Source organism: Balaenoptera musculus, chromosome 5 (assembly GCF_009873245.2).
Source record: "Balaenoptera musculus isolate JJ_BM4_2016_0621 chromosome 5, mBalMus1.pri.v3, whole genome shotgun sequence".
Taxonomy (NCBI): Eukaryota; Metazoa; Chordata; class Mammalia; order Artiodactyla; family Balaenopteridae; genus Balaenoptera; species Balaenoptera musculus.
In genome coordinates, this window is record NC_045789.1 from 19,481,359 (window position 1) to 19,492,278 (window position 10,920).

The 10,920-nt window shown below is 37.6% G+C and overlaps 1 protein-coding gene and 1 pseudogene across 1 annotated transcript in view; both read right to left on the minus strand.

The window, feature by feature from the left end:
• LOC118896070 (all-trans-retinol dehydrogenase [NAD(+)] ADH7-like) overlaps window positions 1-4,943 on the minus strand; it is a 40,613-nt gene extending 35,670 nt beyond the window's left edge. Inside the window, 2 exon segments of the mRNA XM_036853801.1 lie at window positions 3,310-3,379; window positions 4,872-4,943. Of these exon segments, the coding sequence (XP_036709696.1) occupies window positions 3,310-3,347 (38 nt within the window). The 5' untranslated portion in view covers window positions 3,348-3,379; window positions 4,872-4,943.
• On the minus strand, window positions 1,654-2,668 carry LOC118896069 (annotated as a pseudogene).
• Window positions 4,944-10,920: the final 5,977 nt, after the last annotated feature.

Below are 10,920 nucleotides of genomic sequence, written 5' to 3' on the forward strand. Positions count from 1 at the left end.
GGAAGGAATCTCTAAAGGGACAAGGAAAAACAGGAATCTTGTGTGAAATATTTTTAGAATTACCCAGTAACCCCCAGACGAAAGGGAAAATGGTCCAAAAAAAATCTAGACTTCTTGACAATCTAATGGAATAGAAATTTCAACTGTTATTTCAGTTGGTGACTCTGAAGTTTAGGGAATTTAAGGATATCTGGGTTGCATAATATATATATATATTTTTAATTGTAAAGTGCTCTAATGTTCTCACTGTTCTATAACTGCTCTTTTCACATAACAATGAGTATTTGCCATGCCATTGTATACTGTTCTGTAGCTTTACTTACAAGTATCTAATCAATCTTCTGTTTTATTCCATATTATTCCATATTCCAATTCCATAATTTCCAGGTTTTTGCTATGAAAATCAACTGTTATGAACATCTGTAGGCTAAATATTGGTCATTATTTTGGATTTTTACAGCCATTCTGTGATTTATTTGCTTGGATATAACTTATTCTCTATTGGATATCTTTACCTCCTCTTAACTTTCCTGGGGACCTGGGTAATGCCTGGAATTGAATTTGATCAATGGTGATTAGCCCAGTCCTGGCTGCCGCTTTGGCATCTGTACTGTACACTCCCCCTCTCCCCCCGCCGAGCTTCATTTTCACTCAGGTCAGATGGGGAGTGTGAAGAAATGCAACAAGTCCCCATCTCTTCCCAAGGGCAAACACTGACCCTCTGTAGTTGTTGAGAGGTAGGCCATTTTCAATGAAATTTGGTAACATACACCTCGATATGTTACTTAAAAGTGACATGTTTAATTTGTAGTTTAGTGTGCCGTCTCAAAAGATGATAGTGACAAGTCTTTAATTGAACTAATATTCTGCATATTTTAGGGGTTTGGCAAATTGTGATATGTTATAGTATACAGAAGTTCACAATAAACCATATAAGTGGGAAGTGTTTATTTTATTGGAAGACAGGGATGCAAATGTATATAATTTTTCAGTAGAGAATTAGCACATATTGTTTGGGGTGAGTGGGTATAGTGCTGAGTTTGTTGAGTTTTTTTTTAATGGAGTTATGAGATGAAGAAATGATTTCTTTTTTTTTGTAGTATAGTTAATTTACAATGTTGTGTTAGGTATGCAGTAAAGTGATTCAATTATACATACATATATATCTATTTTTTTCCAATTCTTTTCCCTTATAGGTTATTACAAAATACTGAGTATAGTTCCCTGTGCTATACAGTAGGTCCTTGTTGGTTATCTATTTTATATAGAAGAAATGATTTTTTTACAGGTAATTATATTGGGGGAGAGACGGGAAGTTTGGAATGCAGAACAAAATCACTGGTGAGATCCTTAAGTGGTTTTATTTTTTTTAATTTATGTTATTAATTAAAAAATTCATTTGTTGTATTTTTTAGATTCTGCATATAAGTGATAACATACAGTATTTGTCTTTCTCTGTCTGACTTATTTCACTTAGCATAATACCCTCCAGGTCTATCCATGTTGCTGCAAATTCTTTCAGCTGTTTGTAATGGATGGGCATTGCAAGCAGGAGAAGGGCACTGGAACTGCAGGGCTCAGCTCTCCTCTCCCAGCCCCGACCAGCAAGGACAGGGCATGTGCTCAAGTACTTCAATTATAAAAGTACTCTTCCATACTTTTTATAAAAAACAATTTTAGCGTGTTCACCATGTTCCAGACATTGTGCATGATCATAGTTCATCCTAAAGATTTCTGAGGCTGAGAGTTTTATTGTGTACAATTAACAGATAATGAGACTGAAGCCTCAGCAGTAAAGAAACATGACTACTAATCACACAGGTAATATTGAAGCTTGAACATAAACCCATCTGCTTGACTCCAAAGCCCATGCTCTTAATCACTTTGTTTTACCATCTCTCTGCTGCATAAATTAGCACCTAAGAAGCACCTAAGAAATCTTTTATAGAAAACCACTTGCTTCTAAACCAAGAACGTGCTGTTCCCTGCATGCCATCTTACAAGAAAGAAGTAACTTGGTGCAGAAGAGGTACAATACACACCCAATAAATGTTTGTTGAATTAATGAATAATTAGTTTATAATTGCATATCTTGCAATGTGGTAGACCTGAAACCCTTAGCTGCATGTTAATAATTTTACCTTCTCCAGATTTTAGAATTCTTCCTTAGTAACTTTTTTTTTTACCACCACACAACTGTAAAATAAATTTATTGATGATAACTTTATAGAATTTACTCCCTGTATTTAATGTTACAAACTTTAGGGTCTTTGAGATATGCAGGATCCTTGTATGTAACTGGCATAAACCCCATTATTTGAGCTCTCTTAATTGCTTTTGTGATTTCTTTTTGTTTCTTCCCACAAAGACCTGTTATGCGCCTTCCATAAGTGCATCCAGTAAATGGAGAAATAAACTGGGATAAAAGCTGTACATTCTTATAATCTACACGTTTTCCACACAAGGTACATTTTTTTCAGAGGCTCCTTATAAGGATTTTCCATTGGAACAGGCAGGTCCTCATTGCTGGTTACCTGTTTATATTGTGAACAACTTCTCCTCCACAGCACTGCATGAGTCCAGAATTTGTGAGGCAGACAGCAGCCGCTATGAAGTGCGTTAACTTTCTTCTCCCTAGCCCACTGCAAAGGGCTACCATAGTTGCCATGGTTCGTTCCTTAATAACTTTAAAGAACTCTACTCTTAAGACATAGAGTAGATCAGAAGTTTCATAGATAACAAATATGAACAACAAAAATGAGTATGCTTGTTCTGTGAGATACATTTCTTTTTTTCTATCTTTCCTCCCTTCACAAATTTTCATTTTTATCAAGTCATTTTCTGAATGCTGTAAAGAAATGTGTTATGTCATTACAATTACAGATATTAATAGCATGATGTAATGCAACAAATCACTTTATTTAGTGAACTCAATCAAAATATTTTTCAGAGGCAAATACCCGCTAGAGAGGGCATACAGAGAAAAATATCTAGGGGTGACCAAGTTTGGAGAAATATTGCAGTCTGAAGCTGCCAGTGACTGAGGAGAATTTTAGGATGTGGTAAATATGGCATTGAGGGATGTAGGTACACGTGGGCTCAGGCTGAGTAGAAAGTTTGCATAGTAAGGATGGGGCTAATGATCTGGGGGTGAAAGGGTGAGTTATCTTGACTCCTATTGAGAATAGTTCAGATGTGGTTAAATGGAGGAAGAGGAAAAAAATTTAATTGTAATTGGAAAAGAATGCCATGATGATTTGAACATTCCAGATTTTTCTTTTTCTAAAAATTCTGATGATTTAATCTTACCACATGCTTTCTTTTCCCCAGAAAGGAACTCTTGACATAATGGGACCATCTTGGGGCTCCAGTCAGGAAACTGAATGAAATAACAAGCATAAAATTTATTATTTTTGGAGGACTTTCTGTGTATCCCACACTGTGAAAGCATTTTCTAGTCATTATCTTAAAACATTTAATTGTGATAAAACACATATAACAAAATTTACCATCTTAACCACTTTTAAGTATACAGTTTAGTGGCATTAGATAATTCACAGTCATGCAACCATCACCACTAGCCATCTCCAGAACTCTGTTTTTTCCAGATCTTTATCTTACAGACATCATGCTTCTTGTCATCAAAGTTTTGAAAGCAGAAATATAATTTTTACCACTGTAGTATAAAAACGTGGAGTTAGTGCATAAGGCTTCTGGAACAACATTTAGTTAGCAGTGCCTTACAGTATGGGCAAAACAAGGCTGTACTATTTTCTAAGCCTCTTTGTGGATGCTTTTAAAATTACTAGTTCTATAGCTAACCTCAAATAATGGCCTAGTGCAGTGAATGGTATTTTTCTTGTTTCACAGATGAGGACACTGAGGTTCAGGGAAGTTAAGAAAATACCCAATAACATAGTAAGTGATGAAGTTGGGATCTGAAACCAGGAGTTGAATTTAAGTTTTCCTGAATCCAGAGAGCTTTTCTTTTTCTCGACACAAGCCTATCAAGTACCCGCTAGGTTAAAATAATCTTTCAAATACTTATAAAATTATAAACACAATATTTATTGTTCTTGATCACTTTCCCTTTTCATTTCTTCATAGCATTTATAAAATTTTATATTTATGTCTATGGGTCAAATATACACATATACACACATATCTACATATACCCACCTCCCAACACACACAATTGATCATTATTTGTGCTTTGGAGCAGACCAAAGGAAAATTCTGACTTCACCTGACCGTGTTATTTCTGAGTCACTTCAATTCAGAGATACAGTGGCCTGCTGTTTGGACGTGAGTACCACGTTAACTCTTGAGTTTTCACATTTAGATATGTATCCGGCATCTGTTTGTCTGCCTTGACTGCACATGGACCTGCCCATGTCAGTGCAGCCAACATCAGAGAAAGTAGAAGAATCCCAAGGTAGAAATGTCTTATTTTTATAATACCTTTTTTGTCTGATAAGACTATTACAGTAATTGCCAAATTAATAGTTCCTACCTTCTATGGACTAAGATGGGTACTGACTCCTATTCTTTGAAGCTCCCCTTCTCCCAGCACTTGTCACTAAAAGAGTTTTGAAGGTGTTCTTACACATCAAATCAGCTATGGATATTTTCAAAATGGGTGCTCTTAAGTTTGAATGCAGATAAAAAAATCTTTGGAGCTACGGTTCCAGAAGATTTGTCTGGAAATCAGGACTTTTCTGAATTCTAGACTTAATTACTTTCTTTTTTCCCTAGATAAGAGAAATATGAAGGGAATATCTCAAGGCACCTAATAAGTGAGTGAGTAGAAGAGTACATAATCATTGCTCATATAATTTTATGGTGCATGTGGAGAATACACATATATTCACCTGAAGATTTATTAGGCTTGGATCCCCTCATTTGAACATTCTGTATTAGGAATACATAAATCTAGAAGAGAGAGAAAAATACTTTATTCAGTTATAAAATCGGAATAAAACAAACTATTGTGATAATTTAGAAATAGAGTACCTATACGTTAGAAATGTAGGAATAGAGGTCACCTAAGAAAATAACACTGATTATATATTGTTATTTCAATTTTAGTTCAAATTGAAACCCCTTCCTCTCTTTTTTTAATGGAGAACATTACATTAACAACACCTCTTTCCTGAATGATGCAAGTCAATTCCTTCCTGAATTTGTTCTCTGGGCAACACAGGAGTTATTAATGAACCATATTAATCTTTTTGGCCATAAAATCAGACACAAGTTTAAAGTTACCATCTTTGCTCCTGAAACCTGAAACAAACAAACAAAATCAAAACAAAACGTGTACCAAAATATGGGATTTTTTGTTGGGTTACATTTTTAGGTTACCAGGAAGACTAGTTACTAATGAGGCTATTAAGAAGATGTTTTTAATTTTATAAATATTTACTTATGTTAGAAAAATAATTATAATTACATTTCTGCCTTTGTTTTAAAGGTTCCTACACAAGTGGCTCTCAGATGTTACGAGGCATTAAAATCTCCTGGAGTTGGGGACCCTGCTTAAAATGTGGATTTCCAGGCTCCGTTCCCAGAAATTTTGACTCAGTAAGTCTAAGGGGTAGAGCCCAGGAAACTACATTTTAACAAACTTTTAACTGAAGTAAAGTAAAAGTGCCCATATCACTGGTGTGTAGCTCAATGAATTTTCACAAACTGAAAACCACACGTATAACCGGCACCCAGTTCCAGAAACAGAATCTTCCCATCACCCAGAGCCTTCTTGTGTTCCTTCCTCTTACTCTCCCGTCACAAGGATAACATTATGTTCACTCTTGACTCCAGATATTAGTTTTGTCTGTTTCTGTATTTCATGAAAACAGATGATTGTACAATTTATACTCTTTTTTGTTCTGTCTTCTCTCATTCAGCATTATATTTATGAGATTCATCCATGTTTTTGTGTGTAATCGTAGATTATTCATTCTCACTGCCGTGTGGTATTCCATTGTGTGACCATACCCCAATTTATGCATTCATGCTGTTTTTGTTGGGCATTTGGGTAGTTTCCAATTTGGGCCATTGAATCGGTCCTGCTGTAAACATTGCTATTTGAACAACCAGTGAAAGGAGAGCCCTATAATCAAGGTTCATAAAAGAGAGTCTCAGGACCTATAAGAATAGTGTCTCAAAGCTAGAAGGGAAAATAATAATGTGAGGCTTATCTTTTTAAAAAGAGCTAAGAGCAAATAACAAGGCTTTTAGTGTTCTAATGCTATGTCTTAAACAAGAATAGAGGAAAAAACAGATAAAGTAAGCAGAATTACTCAACTCTTTATTTTTCTTACGTCTTTTCAATAAGGGAAACTCTGGTAGGTCAACAATGGATGGAGTGCCCATGGTTAACACAGAGCTGAATCCTAATATAGGCCTTATAGGTGGTCAGTTAGCAAGTTCGAATGCTGGCAAATACATTCTGGGATACCGAAGAACTTGCATTTGTGATTCTTACAGCCTGAGCAGAGTCTAGACCCCCAGGCCTGACAGCAGCTCAATGTCCACTAGTTATGGGTAAGAGCCCTGGATTCAGAGTCTGATAAATCTCAGTTTAACACCTTTGCTGTTACCTCACAGTTTCCATGGGTGAGGAGTGTGGGCATGGCTTCACTCGAGCTGGGTCCCCAGATCAGGGTCTCATAAGGCTGCAATCCAGGTGCCAGCTGGGGCTGGGCTCTCATCTGTCACTTGGGGGTCCTCTTCCAAGCTCTCATAGTTGTTGGCAGGTTCATTTCCTGACAGCTGTAGAACTCATGACTGCTTGCTTCTTTAAGGCCAGGAGGGGAGCTTCTCTGTTCTTGGGGAAGGCCTAAATCTCTTTGAAAGGGCTCGCCTGATTAGGTCAGACCCACCCCAAATAATCTCCTTTTGATGAACAGACTCTGATGAACTCAAAGTAATTCTGATTTGAGATTTTAATTATATCTGCAAAATCTCTTCATCTAGAATGTAATCACAGAAGTGACATCCATCATATTCACTGGTGCTCCCACAATCAAGGGAAGGGGATTATACCAGGTGTGGACCCCAGGGGGAGGGAATCGCAGGAGCCAATTTAGAATTCTTTCTACTACACTTGCATAATTACTTTTGTTGTGCTCTGGAGATCAAAAAGTACTATTTTATCTGATTGCAGATATTTGTTGCAAATTTAGTGCCGAATCATGTGCTTCCAAAATTAACAGAACAGAGTATTGGGTGGGTAAGACACCAGATGAAATTGTTTTATTTTTGTATTGTTTTACATCAGCATTTTTGCCTTTCATAAATTATTTACATTATCTGCTTATATGTTAATCAGACACTGTTGGCATTTTTATAGTAAATGCGAAATGAGGATAAAAATGAATAGGCCTAATTTGTTCATAGCTCCAAGATATGGCCACGCTGCTTACACATGGACAAAATGGGCCTAACAGAGTGACCTACATATTCACACCTGTATGAATCTGCTAGGGCTTCCATATCATAATGCCACAGACTGGGTGGCTTAAATGACAGAAGTTTATTTTTTCACAGTTCTAGAGGCTAGAAGTCTAAGGTCAAGTTGCTGGCAGGGTTGGTTCCTGGTAAAGCCTCTCTTCCTGACTAGTGGATGGATACCTCCTTGCTGTGATCTCACACGACCTTTCTTCTCTGTGTGCATAGAGACAAAAAGAGAGCTCTGGTGTTTCTTCCTTCCCTTAAAAGGACACCAGTCCTATCTGTTTAGGACCCACCCTTAAGACCTCATTTAACCTTAATTACCTCCTTCAAGGTCCTATCTCCAAATACAGTCATGTGGGGGATTAGCGCTTCAACACAGGAATTTGGGGAGAAACAATTCAGTCCACAACAATACTCAAAATATCTGTGGACAAGAAACAACCTGTGGAGATTCCTGCTTACGATTACCAGTGTTTTAAAAATTACTAATCACCATTCATAGATTCTTGCATGTATTCCAAGAAATCTCTCCATCTATTTTCTAACTTTGCTGAAAAAATAGTGTCTTGAACTGGCAGTCTGTTTGTTACCAGGGTAACAGGGATACATGTGCTGCCCTGAGCAGTGCAGCAGAGCTGTCTCTGTCAATGGTTCTGACAGTTACTGCAAATTGTGCCCAAACCAACCAGCTGTATTATTTTTCCTAGTAATGAGACAAGAAAGGTCCCCATAGGTCCTCATGAAGGGAACATAACAGAACTGTGGCCACATAGCCAGGGGTATATCTCCCTCTAATGGATGCTTGGCCCTCTCTTAGGAAAGGCACAAACCACACAGAGTGTAGATACCTCTCACACAGGGGTTGGGTATGAATGTCAGGATCTGTGGTAGAGACTGCTGCTTATAACCTAATGTATGTTTTCTGAGCCCCTGTTTTAGAAAGGGGTGGGAATGTGCTCTGTGAGGAAGCTACATTTTCTATGCTCCCTGCAGCTACAAGTGATCAGTGCATCCAGATTATTGCCTGGGACTCACGGAAAGGCTCCTGCAGAGGGAGCACATGGCTAGCATGTGCCCTTGTCTGTCCCTAACCCCCTTTCCTCTTGTTTTCTTCCTGGATTATTGATGTGATGCCTGGAAATATAGTAGCCATTTGGGTGACTGGAACGTCAGGAACCATCTTGGATAAGAGTTAACCTCCAGAAGAGAAGCCATATATTAACGAAGATAAATCTAAAATATGGAACAAGGCCTGGGTCCATAATGACACCATGGAACTTCGACACCAATCCTGGACTGTTGAACCCTTTCACGTGAGGGAGAAATAATCTCTGTTACTAGCTGTATAAAGTCAATTCCTAACTGATACAAAGTGTAGAAAGAAAATCTCAAAATGCAAAAATTACCTTAGAAAATCCTTTAAATCTGCCATAAAAAATACATAAGTCCTGAATGGGTTATAGGCAAGGGGAGATGCTGACCCTTTAATTCTTGGGTCAAGTCAAGAAACTAGTTTGGATTAGCTTCTATCCTTGCATTGTTTCAAATTAGTATTTGCCCTTCAGAAATTAGCTACATTCTCAGATTGCCAGGGCTAAAACTTCCAAAACTATGTTGAATAATAGTGGTGAGAGTGGACAACCTTGTCTTCTTCCTGATCTTAGAGGAAGTGGTTTCAGTTTTTCACCACTGAGGACGATGTTGGTTGTGGGTTTGTCATATATGGCCTTTATATGTTGAGGTAGGTTCCCTCTATGCCTACTTTCTAGAGAGTTTTTATCATAAATGGGTGTTGAATTTTGTCAAAAGCTTTTTCTGTCTATTGAAATGATCATGCGGTTTTTATCCTTCTATTTGCTAATATGGTGTATCACATTGGTTGATTTGCATATATACTGAAGAATCCTTGCATTCCTGGGATAAACCCCACTTGATCATTGTATATGATCCTTTTAATGTGCTGTTGGATGCTGTTTGCTAGTATTTTGTTGATAATTTTTGCATCTATGATCATCAGTGATATTGGCCTGTAATTTTCTTTTTTGTGACATCCTTGTCTGGTTTTGGTATCAGGCTGATGGTGGCCTCGTAGAATGAGTTTGGCAGTGTTCCTCCCTCTGCTATATTTTGGAAGAGTTTGAGAAGGATAGGTGTTAGCTCTTCTCTAAATGTTTGATAGAATTCACCTGTGAAGCCATCTGACCCTGGACTGTTTTTTGTTGGAAGATTTTGAAAAGGAATTCAAACTGGAAAAGAAGAAGTAAAACTGTCACTGTTTGCAGATGACATGATACTACACATAGAAAATCCTAAAGATGCCACCAGGAAACTACTAGAGCTAATCAATGAATTTGGTAAAGTAACAGGATACAAAATTAATGCACAGAAATCTCTTTTTTCTTTTTTAACATCTTTATTGGAGTATAATTGCTTTACAATGTTGTGTTAGTTTCTGCTCTACAACAAAGTGAATCAGCAATATGTATACATATATCCCCATATCCCCTCCCTCTTGTGTCTCCCTCCCACCCTTCCTATCCCACCCCTCTACGTGGTCACAAAGCACCGAGCTGATCTCCCTGTGCTTTGAGGCTGCTTCCCACTAGCTATCTATTTTACATTTGGTAGTGTATATATGTCTATGCCACTCTCTCACTTCGTCCCAGCTTACCCTTCCCCCTCCCTGTGTCCACAAGTCCATTCTCTACATCTGCGTCTTTATTCCTGTCCTGCCCCTAGGTTCTTCAGAACCATTCTTTTTTTGTTTTTTTTAGATTCCGTACATATGTGTTAGCATACAGTATTTGTTTTTCTCTTTCTGACTTACTTCACTCTGTATGACAGACTCTAGGTCCATTCACCTCACTACAAATAACCCAATTTCGTTTCTTTTTATGGCTGAGTAATATTCCATTGTATATATGTGCCACATCTTCTTTATCCATTCATCTGTCGATGGACACTTAGGTTGCTTCTATATCCTGGCTATTGTAAATCGAGCTGCAATGAACATTATGGTACATGACTCATTTTGAATTACGGTTTTTCTCAGGGTATATGCCCAGTAGTGGGATTGCTGGCTCATATGGTAGTTCTACTTTTAGTTTTTTAGGGAACCTCCATACTGTTCTCCATAGTGGCTGTATCAATTTACATTCCCACCAACAGTGCAAAAGGGTTCCCTTTTCTCCACACCCTCTCCAGCATTTATTGTTTGTAGATTTTTTGAGGATGGCCATTGTGACTGGTGTGAGGTGATACCTCATTGTAGTTTTGATTTGCATTTCTTAATGATTACTGATGTTGAGCATCCATTCATGTGTTTGTTGGCAATCTGTATATCTTCTTTGGAGAAATGTCAGTTTAGTTCTTCTGCCCATTTTTGGTTGGGTTGTTTGTTTTTTTGATATTGAGCTGCATGAGCTGCTTGTAAGTTTTCGAGATTAATCCTTTGTCAGTTGCTTC